This window comes from Paramormyrops kingsleyae, chromosome 23, assembly GCF_048594095.1.
Source record: "Paramormyrops kingsleyae isolate MSU_618 chromosome 23, PKINGS_0.4, whole genome shotgun sequence".
In the NCBI taxonomy this organism is placed as follows: Eukaryota; Metazoa; Chordata; class Actinopteri; order Osteoglossiformes; family Mormyridae; genus Paramormyrops; species Paramormyrops kingsleyae.
The window spans coordinates 21,244,489-21,269,177 of NC_132819.1; the positions used below are offsets into that span (position 1 = coordinate 21,244,489).

General features: G+C 49.2%; 1 protein-coding gene across 1 annotated transcript; it reads right to left on the reverse strand.

The window, feature by feature from the left end:
- Positions 1-220: 220 nt before the first annotated feature.
- Positions 221-24,597, reverse strand: LOC111848301 (adhesion G protein-coupled receptor B1a). The gene is made up of 32 exons (XM_023820193.2): positions 24,028-24,597; positions 19,214-20,162; positions 17,217-17,375; positions 16,346-16,444; positions 15,973-16,134; positions 15,485-15,649; positions 15,037-15,201; positions 14,767-14,931; positions 14,453-14,554; positions 14,048-14,154; positions 13,712-13,906; positions 13,160-13,228; positions 12,945-13,053; positions 12,602-12,745; positions 12,390-12,462; positions 12,112-12,214; positions 11,930-11,973; positions 9,518-9,644; positions 7,098-7,201; positions 6,859-6,961; positions 6,596-6,746; positions 6,414-6,483; positions 6,242-6,308; positions 5,912-5,997; positions 5,626-5,797; positions 5,362-5,457; positions 5,222-5,252; positions 4,392-5,008; positions 3,403-3,438; positions 3,033-3,137; positions 2,724-2,777; positions 221-2,214 (listed from the first exon to the last, which is right to left on the reverse strand). The coding sequence occupies exons 2-32, from the start codon at positions 19,899-19,901 to the stop codon at positions 2,020-2,022; spliced, it is 4,563 nt and encodes a 1,520-aa protein (XP_023675961.1). The 5' UTR covers positions 19,902-20,162; positions 24,028-24,597; the 3' UTR covers positions 221-2,019.
- Between the last annotated feature and the right edge of the window lie 92 nt (positions 24,598-24,689).

The following is a 24,689-nucleotide window of genomic DNA, read 5'->3' on the forward strand; positions in this document are numbered from 1 at the left end:
ATCACCCTTACAGTAAACATTGTTACATTTAGTGCCTGACTAATCAGCTCGGGGAGACACTACACAAAACCATTTGAAACTGAAGCGTATGTGGGGATCTCCGCGGCAGACAGATCAAGAGGGGCCTGGATGTTATATCTTTGAACAGCAATTAATTTACCAGATTAATCACCAGTTAAATCAGTGAAGTGATGCAATGTAATAATTCAAAAAGACTGTCTCATTTATTATATAGATATTTTATTGCAAATTATACACAGTTTGCGTTCAGGAAAAAAATAAAGTTACAGTAACAGAAAATAAAGTATATAAAAAAAACCTGGAATGGAATGATTCAGACAAATACATGGTGGGGAAATTGATATGGGGGCAATTTTGGGGACTTTGGCTGGGTTGACGGGGGGAGTGCGATGGACGGTGACCTTTCGGCACACAACAGTTTATTATTAATATAACAATAATATATTCAATTACCCCGACAGGACAAGGGACTTAAAAAAACATAAAACACATTAAAAATGCACTTTGAAGGTGCCTATTTCCTAAAATGAATGCTTTTGAGTTTCCATTTCGCTATAACAACAGTTTGAATGTTATTACTCACTTTTAATGCAGTTGAACACACTGCGAGTCACAGTTTTGATGCTGTGGAGTACACCATAACCACACAGATCTTTTCATAATAATCATTACATTTTCTGTAAAATACAAGGAACACTCATTTTATTAAAGAAATTCCCTTTTTTTAATGATATGAAGTTGTCCACAGTTGAAAATGCCTTATCTGGCTTCGATGCGCCATCGGTCTGACTCTCGTGTTGGTGGTTGTGTGAGACGAAGGTGTGTATCCAAGCGACTCTGAGGCACTCAAGGCAATGTGTCAGCTGACAACCACAGTCATACAAAATACATCTCTGTAGTCTTACTCCCCCCCCCCCGAAACCCACTCCCCCAAGTCAGCTCCAGGGCAACACTGCAGCCTCACCCCCAGGTTGAGCACTGAAGGGAGATCACAGGAGATGTGAGACCTGTGACCAGGTCCACCCTGAACAGGGCTGGCGGCTGGGTGGGGGGGGGGGGGGCTCATGCATGTCCCCGCAATGCACAGTTCTCCTACTCAGCTAAACAAATTTCTTCAAATATGCGACACAAACATAATGGGCTGTCACCATCTGTATTCTTTTTGGGTATTCTTTTATGTCATTTTTTTTTTTTTTTTAACATATCAGACATCATACATATAAAAAAAAAACAGAAAAATGGAAAGATGTAACAACAACAGTAATAATAAGAATAGTAATAACAATATAATCTTTGTCATTATCCTTGCAATAATAATAATAATAGTAGTACAAACTTTAGTATCAATAACAATAATATTAAGTCCAGGTCTGTGAATACAGTCCCTTTCAGAAGCTTGTTCTACACAGTCAGTTTATAAGCCAGGGCCGATTGGGGTCTAGTAACTGACAGGACTGAGCAGTTCCACTAGAGGCCACACGACAAAAGCAAAAACGCCAGTAGGGGGCGTCCATCTCCAAACCAGAAGGCATTGCGCGGCCCGGCGGCGGCGATGGGACCCACGAGAGCGTCCGCAGCAGGCTGTCCTCGGAAGACACCACCAAAAGGCCGCCCAAACCATGGGGGGCGGCCCGTTGCCAGGGGAAGCCCCACCCTGCCGCACGATTGCGGCCGGAAAGGAAGAAGGTGGAGCGGCCGGAACGTTGGCCAGCACTTCGGAGTCCAGATCAGAGAGCATGGGAAATCTCTCCGTGGATCGAAGCCAGGACAGAACCGAACAGAGCCCCACACCGGCACAACTAAGCATTGTTATTTTCCATTTTCCCCGTTTTCTAAAGAGAAGTTTGGTTATAGTTCATGATACCAAACTGGAAACGGGTTCCGCCCACACGGAACGTGGGACTCCGCTCTCCATCTGGTTCCGTTCTTCCCGGCCTGTGCTTTCAAGCCAGCGTGAAATGAGGAGAAGACTCTAGAAGGGAGGGTGGAGTTCGCTCTTCAGACCTCCGTCTGCAGGTCGATGATCTCCTGGCCCACCAGCGGGATGGAGGCGCTGGCCTTTTCCCACTCCACCGTCTGGAGCTCCAGCGGAGACGCCTGCAGCGGCTCCAGCTCTGGGCAGACCCAGGCGGGGGGCGAGTGGGGCTTCGGGACGCCCTCCCAGGCTCTGTCGCTGGGGGTCTGTGGCTTGTCCTGTTTGGGGGGGGGGGGGGACAGGAGAGGCATTGGTTGACATTCAGCGGTGAGTTTCTCAGTAAATGTATCAAAAGAACTAAGCTTCTTATCTAGGGGTCTTAGCCACTATAGGTCTGCAATGACTGGGTCCGAAAAAGGTGCTGTTCTGTTTAATACAAACCAATGCGTAACTGCACAAGAATGCCCAAGACCAAAGGAGAACAATCTCTCCTCCAAAGCAAGGCCAAGACCACCAACTGTGACCATGACCCCTAACTGCTAAATGAGATTACTACATTTTGGATTCAGACTGAGTGTGAAAGGGGCTGGTGACCCAGTTCCTGCGGCTAAAGAGATGCGACTGCTGCCCGTGACAGATGGCAGCCCTGCTGGGCTTGGGCAGGGTGGGGCGGACTCCTGATCTAAGGCCTAGCTCTGCATTAAAACTGGGCCAGGCTGGCATGTTCCAAGCTCTACTGCTACACCTCCTGGACAGGGGGAGCGTGAGCAAGGGGCCGGGTACTTACGCTGAGGTTGGTCTTGTCACTGCCTCCTGAGGAGACGCTCCATCTCTGGACGGACTGCGGGTAGGGACAAACAGAGTTCTTTTAGAGAGACGTCCAAAGGCAAAATTATTTAGTGTGGGACATGAACTAGCAGCCTTTGGGTGAGGAGTCTCTAAGCCGCTACGCCACCTCCTGGTGACTCATCACAACCAGTTTTTGGGTTAAATCAGAAACTTGGTGAGTAGCTCAGTGGATCAGTGTGCTGGTTTCTGGTTGTGCGGTGCTGCGTGTGCCCGGGTGGTGCCATGTGTGCCCGTGCCCGGCCCTCACCTTGCTGTCTGAGGGTGGTGACTCCCGCTCCTTCTCTGCATGCTGCATCTTCCTGTTAAGGTCCTGGAACATGTCCTGGTGGCGTTTCCGTGTGTGCATGACCTTCTGCACGCAAGAAACATGCAAGAACTCAGCCAGGGTCACCTTCGGTCCCAGTGTAAAGAGCAAGACAATCCTAATGTGCTATCTAAGGCTTTACTTTTCATAATATACATCTAAATATTAGATAAACACATTATATACCTTAGATGATGTTCAGTATGTATTTTATTTTCATATTTAGAGGTTTCATTTCAAATGTACCACATGCTAATGTGGATGCACTCTAAATTCAAAGATCAATTTCAAGTTCAAATGAAAGAAGGATTACCTCAAAGTCTAGCTCTGCGTAGCGTGACTTTGTTCTCTGTCAGACAAACATGGAAAGAAGGACTATTAATATCCATGCATGCATAAAACCATCCATCCATGCATCCATCCATCTCATCAATCATCCATAATCCTTTACCCAGTAGGGCTGAAGGAAATCTGGAGCCTAACCCACATACTATCCAGTTAATCTTTATTATGTCAATTTGCATTGATTTATAGAGAACTGCACCTCTTCTAAAAGAAAACGTCCTACAATGGATGAACGTAATGTTTTGTTTTCCTCTGGCTTCAAACTATCTGTAGCACTTGTTGATAAAACACAACAAAATGTAATTAGCTGGTCTAACTATAAGCACAAGTCCGAATCCCATAACAGGAAAGCTGCTCTCTGTCACCCTAAGCGGGACCCGATCTGCCTCCCAATTTCCCGCCTCCCCGGAGCGGCACTAATCTCGCTGGCCTCTGCTAATGGGCTCTCGTCTCCCCGGCCGCCGCTCCGGCTGTAATCGGAGGTCACTGAAAGGTGGGGAAAAGAACGCGGTGGGGCCGTCCTCCGTGACCCCTTATCCAGCACAGGGTCGCGGTGAGTTTGGAGCCTATCCCAGGATGCACCGGGGCTTGAGACAACCCCGGATGGTGTCCAACAAGGGCAGCACACTCATCGGCAATTTAGAGACACTAATTCACCTCATCGTATGTTGAGGGAATGTTCAGAAAACCTACACAAACATGGGGGATCACATGCCTGCCTATTACCATTATTATTATTATTATTATTATTATTATTATTATTATTATTATTATTAGTAGTAGTAGTAGTAGTAGTAGTAGTAGTAGTAGTAGTAGTAGTATTGATTTTCTGCTTGCTCAGTGACAGCATGGGATGTTACTCTTTCTGAGTTACTTGCTCCTTGGTCATTGTCACCACTCACGTCACACGACACCACACCACAAGCTGGACGTCAGACGCAGCCCCTGTCCCCTCACCTCTAGCGAGCTCATGGACAGGCTGGAGATGGTCTCGCTCTTGGTCATGGAGTTAACGGAGTCGCCGGCGTCACACAGGCTGCCCGTCATCTGCGACTCGCTGGACAGGTTGTGCAGGTTCTGCACCGGAGAGTCCCGCTCGGAGTAGGAGACGCTGACGCGGTCGGAGGGCAGGCCGAAGCCGGACGCCGGCTCGCTGAACGGGTTGCTCAGGTGCACGAAGCGCGTCTGGGGCAGCTGCTCGATGCTGATGTTGTACTTGCCCTGGTCGTCCTTGGGCTTGGACCGCAGCGTGGAGGTGCTGTTGGGCAGAATGACGTAGCCGCTGCCGTCGGGGGCCCCTCCCGGCACGGGGCCGCGGCCCAGCTCGGCGTCCAGCTGCTTGAAGAGCTCGCTGTCGCAGACGTAGACGGAGCGCCCCCCGGAGGCCTCCCCGCCAGGCCCGCCGCGGCTCTTCTCCCTCTTCAGGGTGAGCGTGTGGCTGGCGTAGTCGGGCACGGAGGGCAGGGGTGCCTTGGCAATGCTACCGGGCAGCGTGTGGAAGGATCCCTTTGGTGCGGACATTGGTGGGGGAGCGGACTTCTCCTCAGAGGGGGGCATGGGGCGTTTCAGGGTGCCTGGGGGACAGAGGGACACTCGGTGAGAAGCTGGAGCCTCTGGGATTGGCTGAGCGGACAGGGGAGGAGTGTAACTAAATAATGTTTCATCGATTTCAGCTTTCATTGATGAGGCTATTAGGCATATGATTTGTTATATAAAAAGTTACAGCAATGTAGTGCAGTGCTGGCCGGAGATGCCAAAGCATGCAGGTCTGAGGGGAAGAGGCTCACCTGATGTGGACTGAGTGTCGCTTTCTTTTGACTGCAGAAGAGAGGAAAAAACGAAAGCGGAAGATTGTAAGTGATGTCAGACTGCAGGCAGTAGGATTAACAGCCTCTTGGATAAAGAGCAGCCATGTTTTAGTTCTTACCATGAGCTGGGTGTGGCCATTCTTGTGGGAACCGCTGCCATCTCCATTTCCATCGTCCTTACGGTCGACCACACGGCACTTCACTGCTTCTTGAACCTACAGTGGCACGAAAGTCCCGGTCACAAACACAGGCTGCACACAACTTAGACTGCATCATCCCCAGCATCTTTCCAGCTAGATTTATCTTTTACGGTTAGAGCCATCTGCCAACAACCCAGCCATTGTTCTGGGTGCCATGGAAACGGGCAAAGGTCTCTAGGATACCTCTCTGCGAAGGATGCAGTGCACCATGACGATGATGAAGCCCTCTAGGGAGTCAAAGACGGCAAAGAGAATCTGGAACAGGGCTGAACGGCGATCGGTGATGGCCAGCACGGCGGACATCCAGGTTAGGGCCAGCAGGGGCAAGACCACACATGAGCTCCACAGCGACGCCCTGCAGGACAGAAAGGGGAAAGCGGTCAAACATTTTTTCCTTTGCAGGATTGATCAAAAATCAAAAAAGAGAGTGAAGATGGGGAGGAAGAGATGAAGGGTCTTCGAGACGTACCCAGCACGTTCCTTCAGCTTCACGTCGGTGATGCCATCTTTGGACACAAGCTTGTTAAAAACCAGAATACCGATGATCATGTTCACCTGTGGTAGACAAAGAAATAACATTCATATTTTGGAACTTTTCTTCCACATTGCAAGTATTACAGTATGAACAACAAAGCCTGTGCAAACTACTCTTGGTTCTTGGCATTGTCCTATCGACAGAATCCAGTGGACAAATACAAAATGCAGCCATCTGTCTTGTCATAATGTGGAACAGCGATGGCAGGGCAACAGGGCACCCAGCACACCATTTGACAGTGCCCACATCTGAACGAGGACGTACCAGGACGACGGCGGCAGCGGGACCCACGAACGAGTAGAGGAGACCGCCTTCCAGGGACAGCCAGCAGCTACGGTGAGAGAGAGGGGACATTGTGAGATACAGACACAGAGATTTGGGAATGTGAGGTTAGGTGGGCGGATCGGACACGTTAGCATCTAGATCGGATGCTTACTAGTTAACGGTGCCGTAGCCCTTCGCTTTGGTGAAGCCCACTGACACGGCGACCACGAGAGCAGGAAGACCTGGGAGAGGAGCGAGAGAGGGAATGGCGTTAGAAAAGAAGGGAGGATGGGGGGAAAATGGGAGGAAAGGGGTAGAAGATGAGGGAGGCGAATAAGAGGGGTGGCCCCTTACCCCAGCCCAAGCAGAGGAAGCGCTTGCGGATGATACGGTTCCTCAGCCGGCCCGTCACGGCCATGTAGGACTGCCACGCCTCCGTCAGCACCCAGCAGAAGGACGACAGGAAGAAGAAGTGCAGCAGTGCAGCCACCATAGTGCAGCCCAGCTGTGAGAGAGAGAGAGGGAGGAAGCTGTGAGGGGTGGGGCAGGGGCGGAGCGGTGGGCGTGGCTAGAGCGGAACAGGGCGGAGCCAGGATCAGAGAGGAGCGAGTAGGTACCTTGCTGCGGGCCTGGGTCTGTCCTACCAGGATGAGGGCATTGGAGCAGATAATGGAGAGGCAGAAGTTGATGAGGATGACAGAGCGCTCCGAACGGATGTACCTGCGGGCAAAAAAATCGGAGGAGGGAGAGGGTGAGGACCCAGTGAGCCTCCTTAGATAAATGGCTGTTCCGCACGTACTCCGCCCTTCCCCCTCTGCCCCCCCCCCCAATTCCTTGCAGAGCGGGCAGGACGTACCTCCACACCGACACGTAGATGATGATGAGCAGCAGGAGCGTGAGCGTGGACACCCCGCAGCCGACGATCATCGTCACCGAGGGCAACGCCGCCTTGTCCATGTTCTGGGGAGAGGGATGCGGCTCACGGTTAGAGCCTCACGGATGCGCAGAGGCGGCTTCTTTGCCTTTCTGGGTTACCGCTTCCCAGAAATAGAGTGGGCCAGCCCTGTGCAGTCAGCTGACTGGCACAATTAGGCCGACGCTCCGAAACAAGGTGACTTCAAGGTGACCGGACGAAAAGCAGTAATGAAACTAAAGCTCCCTCAGTGGCCATGGTTAGTAGTGCAACCAGTCTACCGGCAAGCAGATCCCGGACGCCCTCCTGGCCTCGCTGGTTTTCCCCGCCCTCCGGCCTTTGCTGAGATCCTGGAGGAGTGTGCGCATGCGTGTGGGTCCCTAGGGTCTTCGGTCAGACCGCTGGCCGCTACCTGGTATTTACCATCGCCTCGCCCGAGCCGCCGATCGTAAGCATGCACTGGGCTGCCTTCCTTCAGTGCCTATGATTTATCTGCAATGCATCCCATATAAAGAAGGAAAAAAAAAAAAAAGATTACGAGCTCCATGGAAACTGGCGAGCTGTCCAATCGGAGCGGGAGGAATGCTGGGGTGTAGCCAATAGGAGCGAAACCCTTAAGGCAGGAGTAAAGGTTGCTGCATGAGGCCAGCAGAATTTGAACAGTTGTGTAAATGGAACGGGGACATTAAAGATGCTGGATGGGTCAGACGATGCACGCGGCCCCATGGCACATGTCCATCAGCATGGGGGGGGAGTTTAAGAAGGCTTTCTTGATCTGTTCCCTCTGCCCAGTCACACACAAAGCAGAGCTGCATAATCTCTTGTAAACAAGCAGATCAGCTTGTCACTCTGTCTGAACCTCTGCTGAGGACGGACAGGGGTGCTTAAGCAGCGGTCTGTCTTCTCCTAGCTTGGTCCTGGCTCGGGGGGGGGGGGGGGGGTGCCTGGGAAAAGCTGTCCATACCCGTCCCTGTTGAGCTGACCCCCTGAGCAGCATCGACGCGGTTGTGCGTAAGGACTGGCGCACGTGTGTAGGCGCCCATCAGCCCGGCCAACCAGAAGCAGCCATCAACCGCCTCCTCGCCGCACCCGTCCACCCCCCGCCGCTCACCCTGTTACTAGTCTTCCTTGAAAGAAGTAACAAACACCCACCCACACGGAGCCGATGACGCACTACTCTACGCAGAACCTGCCCCCCTGTCACCGTGCCCGTCACCGTGCCCGTTTGGCAGCCATGTGTGCCGGCCTTCTATCAGACAGCCGCCGTCTGACCGGAACTTGGCAAGACCGTGGCGACGTTTTACGAGTGTGGATACCGGTCACTATCCCGCCGGCACAGTCCCGGCCGGGCCGCGGTGAAGAGAGGAGCCGGTGTGATATGGTCGTCCGCAGATACGAAACCGGGCGATGGGAATTGTGTACAGCGCCCAGTGCGGCCACAGTCAAATAAAGCACATGACTGCTTTGCACAGGGTGGGGGGGGGGAGCTCGCTTTTTAAAGCGACCTCCATCTTGTGCTGCTTGTACCCTTCCCCTCTGCAGCAGGATGGAAGGTAGAAGGCAGCGGAGATGTTCGATCAGACCCACACGCCCACAAAATGATGTCATCCGCTGTCCGCTTGCACATTACGTGCATTATAATCGCCTACGCGCTGGCGTATAAATGAGACTGAATTTTATTTTATCAATAACCTCTCATACCTGGGGTCCAGAGGCATCCTACCCACCATACAAAGACCTGTAGCCCCCCATCCCAGCCCCCCCGCTCCCAAGTACATCAGCTCTGTTCTGCAGATGCTGTTACCATGGCAACCTGGAACATCGTATTTTGGTAGTCAGATAATAACAGATCATTGTCATCTCGCACAAAGGTAATGAACCTTCCCTCAACACAAAGGAAAACATAAATGCCAATTAGTTATCATTCGACTTCACGGATAAAAATCTGAAACGGCCGTTCTTACATGAAATGGCAAGCTTATCTGCGCAAATATCCCAGTAAATAGTCCCCAAAATTATTTGCTAATTGGTGCCAAGAATGTAAAAGCAATGGTGCTATATATATATATATATATATATATATATATATATATATATATATATATATATATATATATATATATATATAAATCGTCACCTATATTTATCGTAATACGTTATTTTGTTTTTCAATTTGCATGCAAAAAGGAATGAAGCGGTAATTCCTATACGTTGCCCGCTGCCGCAGCCTTCACCCGAATGAGTAAATGGTGTCTGCTGATGTATCGAAAATAACGACAGAGGGCTGCGACAAAGCGAGCGGGAGCATGCGGCATGCAGGCACAGGACGCAGCCCGCGGACGCATGCGGCCGGCGGCACTCACCATGTCTGGGCTGAGCTGCGCTAAGATGGCGAAGGTGGAGAGGCGCTCACACACGCATTTGGTCCGGTGCGCGTCGAGCGGGACCGCTCTGCAGCTCCGCGCAGACCAGGAGCCGAGCAGCGACGAGCTGCGACAAGGAGAGCGGCGCGTTAGGCGGGGGAGGAGGGAGGAGGGAGGAGGGGGGGGCAAAGCGGCGCCGTCGGGCGGGGGGGAGAAGGGGGCACCGGGGACCGGGAGACAAGCGGCGGCGAACGGGCGGCGTGCACGCGCGCAGTACGGCTGGCTCGCCGCGACAAAATCGATTACCCCACCATGCAACAGTTTCAGAAATCAATATCAGATGCAAAGCCTCAGAAATATACCGCTTTGCCCAATACTGTAAATAATATTAGCTAGAAAAACAATAATGACACGTGTCGAATGCAGTTTACTAAAACTGGCAATCAAGACCAGGGAAAACGATGTGTAATTTCGCCCTAAGACCTATTTATGTTTTATTACACCTGGGCTAAGCATTTTAACCTTAATCGGTATAATAAAGGCACCAAGGGAACATGAAAATGGACAACAGCTGCTGTGTTTTTAGGTTCATGAAAGAAAAAACATCTGGCTTAGTTTGAGGCTGCAGTAGGATGGATCGGTCTAAAGGGCAGTTTGCAGGGATCTGTGCGGCTACAGAGGACAGCAGGCAGGGGTTTCAGTGGCTACACAGACTTTCAGAGTCTATTATTGACTTCTGTATTATTTTTCTCACCTAGGTTTTGGTTATGGAGTCCACAAATTGCTCTTGGGGAATATGCTGTAGAACTCAACAATAAGTGATATTTAGCAACCGCTGGTCCACCCTGACAGATAAGGAATAAACTGCAAGAGTGTAACTTTGGGTTGAGCATTGGAGTAGTCAAGGTCTCACCAATTTAAGGGGATCCACAGGGTTGCATTGGCTTGTTTTGAGAATTTGAGAGGTGGTGGTGGTGTGGGGGACTAGTCACAGTGGAGGTATATTTTTTCTTCCACTAGTGGTCCTGAATGGTTCTGACATCTGGGTCAATTGGATGCCATGGAGACATTGGCACCATTAACAAGCCCTGGAGAAGCATGTGTTATTCAGAGGTCACAATGAATTATGACTCATAAATGGTTAACGGGGAGGGTAATTTACTGTGCCTTAAATCCCTGCCCCAAATAATCTCTTTTGAACCAAGAAAAATGAGGTGAACATTACTTCAAATTCTATTCACACCTCTAAGAAAATCTCACGAGTCACCGATGAAGTCATTGACTTCACACTACGCGGTGAACATGGTGATATTTTTGAAAAACGTGGATTTCTCAGAAGCAGGGAGCACGGGGGCCTGGAGGGGCGCGTGGGTGGCGACATGTGTGGGGGGTGTGAGATCTACTGGCAAGATCCTCCTGTCGTGACGCTTGCATTCGCACATGTTGCGTCAATGGGACCAGCGCGCATTTCAGCGTTTTGGGATCACGGTCCATTGGTTCTGGTCTAGCTTTCATCCCAGTGTCCAAACATCTACTAGAATCTTCTGGAAATGTCCTGACTTTCCAAACAGCACTTCTTAAGTGCTTAAATTTGAGTGACTTCTTAATTTCTAAATAAAAATGTATGTAATGTTCATTTTGTTTTTGTGTGTTTTACATTTTGAGGCAATTTACGAACAGGTTATGAATTTATAAGACTTTGTATATAATGTGTCATGCGTGCATGGTCTAGACATTGGTACTCAACTGCACGACTAAGCCGATGCCCACAAGGCATTCTGGGAAATGCTTTTGAGCTCCAGCAGTGATGAGCTCTGTATATAAATCTCTGATGCAAAGATTTGGCTGGAGTGGAGGGACCCATGCTTGGAGCCATTTGAAAGGAGGGGGGAAGTCCCACTGAGTAGCCGGCAGGGGACGGGAGCCATTGATAATTACAGATGGTGGGGGCCAATTCCAAAATACCTGCCTGCTGCCTCCAAAAGCACAGCGATCTTCCAGAGAAGCCTAGCGGATGTGCCGGCCGTGGCCATTTGGAGTTTGAAAGCTCCTTATTCATGCTCTTAAGAGCTGAAACAGCTTTACGTGTTCATTTTTAGCCCAGAAGAAAGAGACATGCAGGAAATTTGGATGCTTCACAGCTCTGCAACTGAAGTATGGATGCAGGCATTGATTTTTTTTTTTTATTTCTAAACAGTATCAGTTGTGGTTAGACTTTAGGGTTTGGGGATGGATCTGAACAGCGCTGACGTCAACAGCCCAGGAAGGAAACAGATTCTGCCCTTGAACCAGATAGAGAGTGAAAAAGAGGCCATTGGTCCTAAAAGCCAATAGGGGCACTTCTGTGAAAGCGAAGGGGATTGAGGAAGTGTGGAGAAGGATGAGAGATGGACAGCAAAAATGTGGACCTACCTTTCACTTTCATCCCAGGAGATACAGGTCTGGTTGGTGGTACTCTGTATGGAGAAGAAGAGAACATCATTCAGATGGTCCTTCTCACACAGTGATAGCTTTCACCTTTGTTCACAAAGTATTCACTGTGGCCACTGATGTAACGGCATGCAGATTTGGGGTAGGGGTGCCAGAGAACTCACATTGTAGGCGTGGGCAAACTCAATCTCAATTGGGGAGGGCAGGAAGTCTGGGGTGGGCCTGACTGTGACAGAGACCACTTTGGAGTTGAGCACAGTGGTGTTCCTGCAGCGGAATAGTGGAAAATGAGGTCATAAACATTAGCCTTGTTTTCTGCTTGTCTCTCCTTTAACCCTCGTCCAAAATGTAAATATATTTAAAGTGTTTAGATTGAAATTTAAAATAACTGCAATTATTTCCACAAGTCAGATCTTCAGATTGCTGGTAAACATGATCTCACCTCTGTAGGGACAGGACGCTGCCTAAGTTTCTGTACAGGACAATTCCAGTCACATAGGAGCTGTTGATTGCTTCTGGAACATTTAAAAGACCACAAAAAATCATTTAGAAGCAGGTTTAGGAGAAAGACAATGAAAAATGTACAGAGGAGTTATGGGCATGTCCCAGAGTGATGGTGTGATTGTACATCATCTCTCCATGTGGGATTTCTACCTGGAATGGCTGTTGACACGGCATTCTGGGTAATGGTGACCTTGTCTTCTGATTTTCTGACCCACTCCATCATTCCCCTCCAGCCCCTCACCGGGAAATTAATGTCAGAGGTGACAGTGGCTGGGCGCTTGTGAATGCTCAGGACTGGGGGAAGGGAAGTCAGTTGGTCAGAAAGGCATTCGGCCAAACAACAATCCATTGACAGCACCAGTCACATCATAATGTTTTCTTTGATCGCTACAGAGTGAATCGCGAGGAGAGTATAGTCTGGTCAACCACATCATAATGTTCACCTGCACAGGAAACCCACAGCAAAGACACCCAGAAGTGGCCAAAGACTGACCTAGATTATCTGTCGCTTCATAAGTGTCCTGGAAGTCCTCCATCTGCAGGCCAATGACTTCAACAAAATCTTCAACCAGGCGGAAGAGCTCCTTGATGTTGGGCACCAGCTGGTGTGGAAAGAGCCCCAGAGTCAGCAAGATATGCAATTATATGTCCTCCATACTGAGACGACTCCATCGAACTGCGAGGCGTTGATCAGACTGCGTCACTCACCATCTGAGCCTCTTCCCATTTTTCACGGTTCTCTTCCATCAACAAGTTGCTAATTGAACGGGCAAAGTTCTGTAAGAGAGAGAATAGGAGCCGGTCCAGCTTTAGAGAGCTTAAACTCTGTGCTTTTGTAGAAGTCTGAGGAAAACAATCATCCCACACAAAAACTGCTCCCCACGAAACGGGGGCTTGGCTGACCTGCTAATGTTAAATTTAACAGAAAGAATAACAACATTTGATGAGATGAAACTCATCCCAGATAAGTATTAAATAGCAAAACAACACGTGACTTGTTTAATTTTTCCAATTTCACTCTCAAGCCTTTTCTGCACTGACTGTGTGCAGAAAAATAACTGGCTACTTTTGGCGACGCTCTAGAACAATGTTTCTCAATCTGCTCCTCAGGGGCCCACAGACACTCCACGTTTTTGCTCCCTCCCAGCTTCTGGTAGGGAATTCGGAGGAAGCAAAAACATGGGCTGTCTGTGAGTCCCTGAGGGCCGGGTTAGGAAGCACTGCTTTGGAGGACCGTTTGACTCCTGAACGCGGACGGACCTGCACATCCACAGCGCTCGGGCTGTAGCTGGGTCCCTTGAAGAGATCTGTCATGTTCTTCAGGATCTCGATGATGGCAAGCAGGTCGCCACTGTAGCTGGTCCCATCGTCAGAAGTGGCCTTCAACTTGGCAAGTACCTCAGAGATTCCATCTCCCTGCATCCCCCTCTGAGTCCTTAAGAGCTGGTCACGTGTCTGAGGAGAAATGACACTCAGGACGTCACTTAAACCGCTACATACACACAATGCTAAACACTTATTCCATCCATACATCCATCCATTTATCCATCTTCCAAACAGTAAAATACTCTGCTGAAAGAGAAATACCCTGCTTACCAGCTTCTGGAGGTCCCGGTAGTCATTGGAAATGCACTTGATGTAGGTAGGCCTCTCCCAGAATGCAACACCAGCCTCGTTGAAGGTGCACCGTCGGAGAATCAGCCCTGTTTCAGGGTGCCAAACTCAGATAAGGCTACGGTACATGTAGCGTTATATAATGCTATCTTGCTGCTGTCCCTTGGGAGGGTCTGTTCTAGAACTGTGTTTATGTGGTGTTATTTTTAGTAGTATTTCAAACACCACAGCTACTCTTTAAAGCCTTTATATGTTAACCATTAAAACTTGCATGGTCCGACATATATTGAAGCAACACAGATATATCATATTAGTCAATGGTACAACCTTCAATTCTTTAAATGCTACGCCCCCTGCTGTCCCATGGGATGGTGACCGGGGTCTCACCTGAGGCGTTTGGGGGGCAGTGCACAGCTGCGGTGTCGCCCGCGGGGGTTTTCTTCCAGATGACATCAGCAAAGGTCTCTTCACCGCAGATCTCATGGGGCTCTGCGGACAGAGGGAACAGCGATCGACTACGAGGCCAGAGACCCGTCTGTGGCTCAGTCAAAGGAGCTAGCTAATGTCTCGACAGGCCTCACGCAGACAGTCACATGACCATGCCAGCTTGCTAACACAAGGGGGAGCCTGTAGTGCCCGTTAAATGCCAAACAGCCACAGCTTTAGGGGGCGGAGCCTCAGATTCAAGCCACGCTCCTCACCTGGGCATCTCTTCTCGTTGCACTTTCGTTGTTCCTCACGGTTGCCCGGGCATGGCACTCCGCCAAAAAATGGGCCGCTGCAGAAACGACGCCGCACCTGGCTCCCCCCACCGCAACTCCGGGAGCAGCTGCCCCACGAGCCCCAGGGCTGCCACTTGCCATTCACTGCAGATGGGAAATATTCACGTCCCTGGTGAGCCTCAGCCTATCCAAAGAAGGCTTTGTTTACACCTGTCATGTGACCCGTTCCTACTGATGGACGGGTCTCACCTGGGCAGTCAGCCAAGAAGCAGTTCTGCGTGTCCAGCCAGTCGCCGCGGCATTCGGCGCCCCCGTAAGATGGGCCATTGCATTCACGTGTGCGCTGCATAGTGCCATTAGAGCAGGTGGTCGAACATGAGGTCCAGCGTGACCATTCAGTCCAAGCACCATCCACTAGAGGGAGCCAAACATGAGGAAATCTCAGCGTCAAGAATGGTTTTTACACATACTGTCCACCAGGGGACAGTAGAGAGCAGTCAACCGTTTTTGGTTTTGCATTACTTATCAGCATGGTATATTATAGTATATTACAGCAGTGATTATGACTATTATTATACGATTTAGAAAGTAATAAAGAAGGGACTTTATGTAAATACTGTCATATCACCAGCTTGCTAATACCTCTTCATCATATCAAATGTCGACAGCAAGGGGTTCGAGAGCAATGGACACTCACCGGGGCACACGGCGATGTTACAGAACTTGGTTTGCTTCTCGGGGCCGGTGCAGGGGTTTCCGCCGAACTGCGGCTGCTTGCAGATGCGGGAGCGATCGCGGTAGCCGCGGCCGCAGGTGGACGAGCACAGGCTCCATGGCGACCACTCGTCCCAGACTCCGTGCACTGCGATCAGAGAACCGGGGGCGTGATTCAGGCAGAAGACGACACACGGGGCAGCATACAGAACGCACCGTGAGCTGTCCCACACATGCAGTGCCGTTACAGGTTCTCATTTCAACAGCTATTTATTTTTCCTTTATTAATGTGCCTGGTTTTTCAAAATCAGCATCAATCTGCTTCAAACGCCTTCTGAACGCCCACAACGCAAATAGCACACAAGGAGAGGAGGAGTAAAGGAGGTAGCAGGGAATTTTACTTGAGAGCAGTTTAGGGTGGAGTTTGGGTTATATGGCGGGAAGGGGCGGGGCCAGGGGCAGAGGACTTACGGGGACAGGCGGTGGTGTTGCAGGGGCGGTTCTCGCGCAGGGGTCCGGAGCAGGGAGCACTGCTGGAGGAGGTGGTGCAGAAGCGGGTGCGGGTTTGCCAGGCCTGGCCGCAGGTAGCTGAGCATTCGCTCCAGGTGGACCATTCGTCAGTCAAGGCATCTACTGTGGAGAAGGCGAGCGAGTTGAGCGATGGGTCAGTCAACAGAAATAAGAAAGTGGTTCCATGCCATGGAGAAGCTATTCCCACCCATCACCTCACGCCACCTCCAAATCATGAGCTCCAACTTCTATCCTTGTGTTTCCCAAAAATCCAAACCCAAGGAAAACCTGTTCCTCAAAACCTTTCACGAAACCGTGCGTGGAACTTTCTTACCTGTATGGGGTGCCAGGTTCCCGAAGCGGGCCGCATCGGTGTTCTCGCGCTTGCGGCTGTCGAGGGCACGCAGGGACTGGCTTCTGGAGCGGACTTTGCCTGCAGGTGGACCACGGTCGAGGGTCAGCGAGGTTCTGGGCACGTTCAACTTCACAGACTCGCCTTTCAGCACAGGACACCTCGCTCTACCTCCCTTCCAAAGGCACTTCGATATCCTCATACGACTGTGGAGCTTGTGCAGTTGCTTGCAATTTCAAATGAACGATCGATTCATAATTACATCCGGGGGGGGGGGTGGGGGGTCTAAAATCAGTGGCAGCTTCTTGTTGTGTTATGGAGGTTCTGTTCTGGACTTATACATCTATATCCAGGGACATCTGCTGTGCCTTCGATTCTCCCTGTCCCGCATACTATCGATCATCCCAGCGGACAGAGCGAATCGGCGATGCCCGCTCCCCCAGGTCGCAGCAGCGCAGGGCTGCATTAGAGGCATGGTGGCCATGGTAGGAGCATAATCCAGTGCCTGCAACCTTTCAGTACAGGGCACTCGCTGCAGGTGCTGGTCTGCACTCCAGCTGAGTGCTACATTACCACGGCTTACAGGGGACGGCTATTGATCAAACTCTGCTTCTGATTGGACGGCGACTCTGTTAGCGTCCGTGTTGGCATGCGGGCAGTACTGTGTCGACCAATTAGGATTAAGCTGCATTTTTACTAATTCGGGTAAAAACTAGGAAGGATAGGCAAAAAGCTACAGGCATAGTGACACTCCTACAGGGACTGGGCTCCAGGCAAATCTACAGGCTTCAGAAACGCTTGGCAGTGACTCACAGACTGACAGAATTACAGACAGAAAGGCGGGCTGACTTACCGGTGCAGGGTTGAGGGTTGCAGGGTCGGCCCTCCTCGACCACCCCCTCACACAGGAACCCTTCTTCCAGGTTTGACTGACAGGTGCGGCTCCGGGTCTGGGTTCCGCCCCCGCACTCGCTGCTGCACTCTGACCAACGGCCCCAGGCGCTCCACCCTCCTGGATCACAAGAACCAATCAGGCTTTGTGAGAACCACCCCACTCCAAGCCTCAACACAGAAGATGAAAACATCCAATAAAGTCACACAGATTAGTCTCTGAGATGCTAGAGCACTAACACACTGATAAAAATTGTAATACGACCCACTATAGCCAGCAGAAGCTGCACAAAGACCCTCAGATACTCTCATTACTTGAGATCTCTGACCTTTACTCAGGTAATAATCCCTATACCTTTGTCTCTTGTCTGCTTAAGGCTGAGAGTAATTGCATTTTTTTACATCAGGGAACATTTATTACCTAATTTGCAATATGATTTCCCTAATCCAGCCTTTTCCTATATCATCCTCCTTTTTTGCAGGGGGGAAAAGGTATTAAACTTACAGGCTATAGATGCAATTAATGTTAAATTATGTTACCTAGAACATTCAGTTCAGGGCAAAATTATTTGTTATTAAGCTGTTCCAGGTAATCGTTCCAGTATTGAACTCTAGCGTTGCACAAAAGCAAACCGAACATGGGGATTTGAGGCATGAACGTTCAATATCGACCTGCGTCAGAATAAAAGGGAGAAAGAGTGTCCCAGTGAATGTGAGTACTGCCACCTTGAGGGCAACATAGGTAACTGCATAGAAAGCGCTGGAAGAAAGGGAGATGATGCTGCAAAATTATCATGCTAATTCACAGATCTGCATGTTACAGCAGCATCCTGCCACCTAAACCAGTACTTAAACAAAAGGGAAATTAGGATTAACTTTGTAATTGCCATCTTGGTTCCTACAAAGGAATGCCAGTCCATTCTGGCTGAGGGTTTGGCTACATTTTCACTGCCTCGCCACCTGTTAGGCACTGTGTGGAGCCCCCAGCCCTCCCAGTTTGCACTCCTTCAGCCCCAGTGAACAATCAGCGCCGGCAACCGGCACCGTCGCCGGAATACCAATGAGCCGACGCGCACGCACCTGCAAACACACGTGTGCATGTGCTCACACACAAGGGGAGAGCGGCAAACCCTTTAAACACACGACACAGGAGGGAAAAAGAGAATGACTGTGCACCAAGTAACCTGAGGGCCTGGAACGATGGTACACCGCTGCGCCACCTGGTGGTCCACCAACAAAAGTTTAGACTGTGACGCAAATCCTTTTTTTTTTTCGCTCCTTATAACTTCCAAGCGCCCAGGATGGAGCCTGTCGCCATGGTAACCATGAGTGTTCTGCTTCCATTTCCTCCAACAGTTCAGTTCTGTCACGTCTGCCCCCCCCCTTCCCCTACCCTCTGCCGATGGTAGCTATGAGGGAGCTTTGTGAAACGCCCCCCCCACCCCCCTTTTTGTACAGCGCTCTTTTCAATACCCGTGGTGCTGCCTTGGCTGCTTCTTTCAGCTACATCCAAGCTGCCCAAATGTCCAATCAAAAGGCTGCAGGTGATGTCTAACTCACGCGTGTCCAGCCCAGATTACGCAGTGCTGCAGCCTTTAATTATTATACTGCAGCTCGACAATTAAAGCATCGCGCTAACAATGCAGATGTCCTGAATTCAAATCACATAAATTGTAACCCTTCTATCTAGTCTACATCACTTTGGATTAAAGTGTCAGATAAACATAATGTGAATGCATTTGCTAAATTATTAAATAAATGCATTTGCCAGATTTGTCTGGCGTCCCTGCAACTGCATGTATGCAACTGATCTGCCCATTCTCCAGATTTCCAGAACTTTCTGCACATCTTTGCTGCACCCAAGAGCAGCTGCATGGGGGACTCTGACATTTGTGTTAACAAAGCAGGGCAGTGTTGATTTGAGAGGCACTAAGATGGGCTAATCCCAGAGATACGCACCCGTGATCTCAGCGTCGCGCCCAATCTCCCGCAGGCCGGGGTTGCACTTCTCCAGGTAGACACCTCCTCTGTAGCAGCCGTTGGACTTGCGCTGAGCGGTCTCCCAGCACTGGCAGGGGGTGTGCATGATGCCGCAAGGGTTAGCGTTGGTGCTGGTCGCCAGGCAGGCCTCCAACCACTGGCAGAGCATCTGACAGGCTGGCATGCTGGGATTGCGGTTGCCCACTACGAGGTACTCGGCCTTGAACTCGCCGTCCCCCTCAATGAGTGCAGGCCCCTCCTGGGGCAGGATCTTGCGCATCTGGAGGAACTGCTTGTTGGACTGCAGGAAGGCCACGGGGGCAGAGGCATCACACAGCTTCACCACCTCATCGAAGCTCTCCATGCCCAAGAAGGTGCGAGACGTGTCAAGGAAGGAGTCGAACTGGAAGGTCTTGAGTCGGCGGGGCTGGCAGGACTCAGTGGGCTTGGTGACCTTGACAAAGACGGTGTAGCGCCGGGGGTCGGGGTTCTGCAGGGTCCAGGAACAGGGTGCGCTGGGGAAGGCCGTGGTCGAGGAGAAGAAGCCAAAGAAGCGACCCTGGACCAGGGTCACACAGGTTTCAGAGGCAGGTCCAGATGGGGTGCTGGAGGCAGGGCCAAGCAGGAGCAAGGCCATACAGGCGGACAAGACGAACGTCGGGGTCATGGTTGTGGTCCGGGAAGCTTGAGGTCTGTGAAGGACGACTGAAGATCGAGGCGGGAGGGAAACTCCCAGTGATGAGCTAATCTCTCCCCCTCTCTCTTCTTCTCTGTGCCTCTCCTTTACTACAAATAATCTAATTGACTTCTGATGATTTAATTGACTCTTGGAGGCTGGTTCTGCTGTTTGAAGAACCTGACTCGGTTCTTCACAAATTCAAATGGATGGCCAAGTTGGTTGTACAGCTGGCCCTTGATTACTTTAGCTCTGTGGGGTTAGAAGAGACAAAAAGGAAATGAAATCCAGAAGAACATCTTACGCGGGAAAAAAAACTCAATCAACGACAGGGCTGGTTCGGGAATTTCTGAAAATCAACAGTGCTTTGTTCCATTCTGCTGTAAGTTAGCTAACCATGACTGGTGAGACACAGCCTTGATTGTACAAGAATTAATTGAATTGCTTACTTGTCTGCAGGGGGGGGGTGTAGACTTATGGACATGTGTAAATTATGAGCAAAACTACGGGAAGGTAACCCCTAACCTCCACCCAACAATCACAGCACAGTCCTACTCCCACGCTAAGAACCAAAGTCATCAAGTGACTCATTCACAGTAGGCTCAACGGCATGTCTATTTCAGCACTTGGCACGGCCACTGCAAGGGACAAGGGCTGGCTTTTCTGTTTTGGTTGAGAAGGGGAAACACTAGTTGAATTTCCATTGCAATGCCTTTGGCGAATATCAGGCTTCTGTTGGGTTCTTGTTGGTGACCATCCTCCATTCTGGTCCATACTATGTTCTGAAATATCTGTAAATGCTTTCGACACGTCATCAGAAGATTAACTCTTTCACCCCCTAGGAAGGTTTCAGGAAATAATATTAATTTTCCCCAATGTTGTTTTTTTTTTTTTTCAGTTTGTTCTGCAACCTAGTTTGTAAAATAAAATGTAATTGAATGATTTATTGACAGAGGCATCCACTAGATTGCCCCCCCCCTCCAGCCTTGGAAAACAGGACCATCACCCCTCCCTCAGCAGAAGCCATAATCTGCAACCAAATGAGTGCCCCCCCACAGAAGGGACTGGTTTCGTTTTGGCGGGTAGCCGTAGCGGAGTGGAGAGCCTGGCGGCCTGGCTGTCACGTGGCGGACCTCTTCACCCGCATCCTCTCAGCACAAGCCATGAGATACCGGTGGCAGGTCGCTATGGCAACGGCTGCCTCATCGAGCAGAAGAGACGGCTGATTGCCCTAGGTTGTGTCGCTCCTGTTTTTGCTGAGATGCGCATTTCAGAAGCTGTCACTCTCTACACATTATCAGCAGTACATCCTGAGCTTTCAAAAAAAAAACACCTCGAACTCCTCTTGTTAATGTCTACAGATTGCATAATGGCTCCATGCACAGTTTGTTTGCAGCCATTACTGATACAGAGATGTAGGCTTGCATCTGGCTGAGAGTGTGAATGACTCTGCCTCGTTGTTGCTTTCTTGCGTACAGACTGTATGCTATGGCTCCCCATGTCTGGTTAATCGTTTCCATTAACAGATTCAAGGGTAAAGAAAAGCCAGCGGCAGAGGAAAATGTGCCATATAGCCGACTTGAAGCACTAACACTGCCTTCAGCCCCTATTCGTGTTCCCTGTGCTGCAGATGGCGGCCCCCTTGTTCTCTCATTTCCGCAGTCTAGTCTTTCTTCTCTTTGTCTGACACCCAGCTGGGGTCCCACGTGGATCCCCTGAGCCCTAATGAGCAGGGTATACAAGGACCTCCTGATGGTCTGAATTTCCTGAGACCCTTTACCTTGGATAATGTGTTTCCCCTACATTGTGCGACACTGAATGGCGCTGTTTGTAACGTCAAGCTTCTGTATGCGGATGTGGGAAACAGTGTTTCTCCAAAAAGCACACTATTGTCACACAATCTCAGAAGACCGTTGTACGTGTTCCACAAGACCATGTGGGTGCGTGTGACGCATACTGTAGTAAAGAAAGGCGCCCCTCGCAGCCAATCACGGTGCGGCTCACACAAGGAAAATCGAAGTGTAATATTTACCTACTAAAGACGAGGTACTGGTTTATTAGCTAGAATATAGATACTTTCTCGTAATATTTCCAACCCTGCGGTTAACGTGTCATTCTAACAGGTCAAAAATGTAGCGAATATAACTAATTTTCCCAACATATATTAAATTGGCATAAAACATTTTAATAGATAATACAAAAGAATACCTTATAGGTTAATTGTAATTATCCGATTGTGGATGTTCTGAATTTAGTATGCCATAATCAGATAGTTACTGTTTTGACTGCAGAAAATCAGCAACAACGATTGGAACAAAAAATATTGAAAACGAAATGTTACATTTAAACATTAATAATTTAAGCTTTGCTGGTTATTTAAAATATTCCTTCTTACGACATACGAGGTGAGAAAAAAGTAACTTAAGTGTGAAGTGAAATTCTAACTGAGATATGCAAATGACGACGGTTTCGTCATTCGGCAGCAGAGCTCGAGGTGTTTTTAACAAGTCGGCTTCACTTGGCTTGTAAGCAAAGTCGCGCACGTCCTTATGATGTACGAAGTGCTGCGCCTCCGATCATCGCATGCGCATTGGAGGCCCGCTGATGTCAGTCGGCTGAGCGAAACATTGTAAAGACTCCTTATATGGAAGCCGGAACGCGTGTTGTGCGCTTCCCAGACAGACCTCCTAACACTGAAACAAACACTTAATACTTTTAAGATGTTGATGTATACGTACATTTTCTATTACGTTGGGCGTAACTCTTTGCTGCTGCGCTTAACTCTCTGAAAGAGTGGAAAATGGATGTTCCTGCAATATATTTTCAGTGGCATTACCAGTAACGTGAGTTCCATTTGAGTTCAGTGTGATTCGGTATATTATGCACCAGAAGCAAAGCTGATGTTCTCTTAATAATAGCATCACTATTGCTGCAGGATTTACAAAACTCAACCGGCACTGTCATACTGACTCAACGCTCTTTATACTTACTAAAATCTCTGATTTCTTTGCAAAACCTTCTCTAAGCAAATAAGTGCCCCGATTTATTTTCCTTTTTGACAATCTGCACATCAAACCCGTTTGAATGCATTATCAACACAAGCACTAGACAATTTCTTTTTTTTTCCTAGTGTGAGGACAGAGATGCATGACGCACATTGCAAATGTAGATTGGTGTTCGTATGTAATGCAATGATTGAGTGGGAATATCTACATCTGTGTATTCGTCTGAGAATTTTTAAAATAGTGTTATTCACGTTTGCTTCAGTTATATATAGTCCGAGATCTGTATGACTTAGCACTACTTGTGCGGGTTCATATTATCTATGAATTCATACACTTGAAACCAATCGTTATTATATAGACTGATCCAAAGACTTGAATCCAAAGACCGCTCCAGATGATATCTCTTCAGATATCGGTTCAGGTTATTTCGTTGCCTTTGCATTTTTCAATGAAAACTTGCAAACATCATGCTTCGGTTTCTGTGTATCTGAGAGTGCAGATTGTGATGCGAGTTTCATCGTGATCCTCAACTGGATCACCTGAAAGTCATCTGAAAAGAAATGCATAGAGCAATTGCCGGAACTGGAAAAGCTATAGCGGTAAAAGAAAAATTTGAGAAATTTGTTCTTATATGAATGTGCATGTATTTTACTTAAGCACTTTGCTGCAGGAAGCATGATCCTTCCTGCAGAAGCGCTTGTGTGTGTTAACCCATACCTCCATACCACCGGAGGTACCATGGACAGCGACACATACAAACCGAAGCACGAATCTATTTTGATTAGTATTTCTGCTGTTCTGCAGAAACTTCAAGTTCTAAAGTTGTTCAATCTAAAAGGACACTATTAAATCCATCAGACTGAGATTTTGGGCTGCGGAGATGTGACTAGACATTGAATACTAACAAGCAAGACATAACACTAAAACATACCAAGACAAACGATCAGATGCAATTTTTTAAAGAGAAAAGTAATATTATGGATGAAAATGAGCTCCTTAACAGATGCAGTTGACAAAAGCCATTGATAAAGGAGCAGCAGACACCGGCAGCATGTGGAGTTTGAAACTAATGATACGCACACACGTGTTAATAAAAGTATACTTCACCTTACCTTTAGAATGCTGGGTCCGTCGGTGGGTCTTCCACGGAACCCAAGTACCTTCTAAAGGCAACCAAAACTCCTTGTGCTTGATTTTGCAGATTATTCAAAATTTCTTCAGGAGAGGCATAAAATAAAGCAAATGTACTGCGATTTAAAAACAAAAAAGAAAAGGAAAGTTGAGACCCCGCTTGATCGGACCAATCCCAAGCTTAAAGGCTGTATCAGCATCCAGTTATACACGCAAGTAAAACGATTCTAATCGAACTCCGAAGTTTAGTACCGACTTGGTTATCCTCTTACTCTGGTCGAAACCAAACGAGGCGATTTGCTCTAGCAACGCAGCCGTCTAGAGGCAAAAGCTGTTTGGTTCATTTGCTCTTCTGCACACTTTCGCTGGTACTTTTAACTCCGGCTTCAGAATCTCCTTGCTGATCGTGTTTGCACTCCAACTGGATCGAGCCTTTGAAGCTTTGGAGGCTCGGCCCGATCGCATATATCCAGTAGTCCCCCCCCTCGCGTGGAGTCGGGGAGGTGCGTGGATCGCACACCTAATTGTATGAGACATGGCGAGGATGGGAGGAGGGCGGGGGAGAAGCGAATGTGTGGAGAGAGAGAGGGAGAGAGAGAGAGGGAGGGAGGGAGAAGCAGAAGGAGAAGAGACGATGTAAGCG

Bases quoted from the DNA above. Each gene is read 5' to 3' on its own strand.
- LOC111848301 (XM_023820193.2), bottom strand. From the start codon at position 19,901: ATGACCCCGACGTTCGTCTTGTCCGCCTGTATGGCCTTGCTCCTGCTT. The intron at 16,445-17,216 runs GTAAGTCAGCCC...GTCCACCTGCAG, and splicing joins CAACCCTCAACCCTGCACCG to GCAAAGTCCGCTCCAGAAGC. The intron at 12,463-12,601 runs GTAGAAATCCCA...TAAATGTTCCAG, and splicing joins CGTGTCAACAGCCATTCCAG to AAGCAATCAACAGCTCCTAT.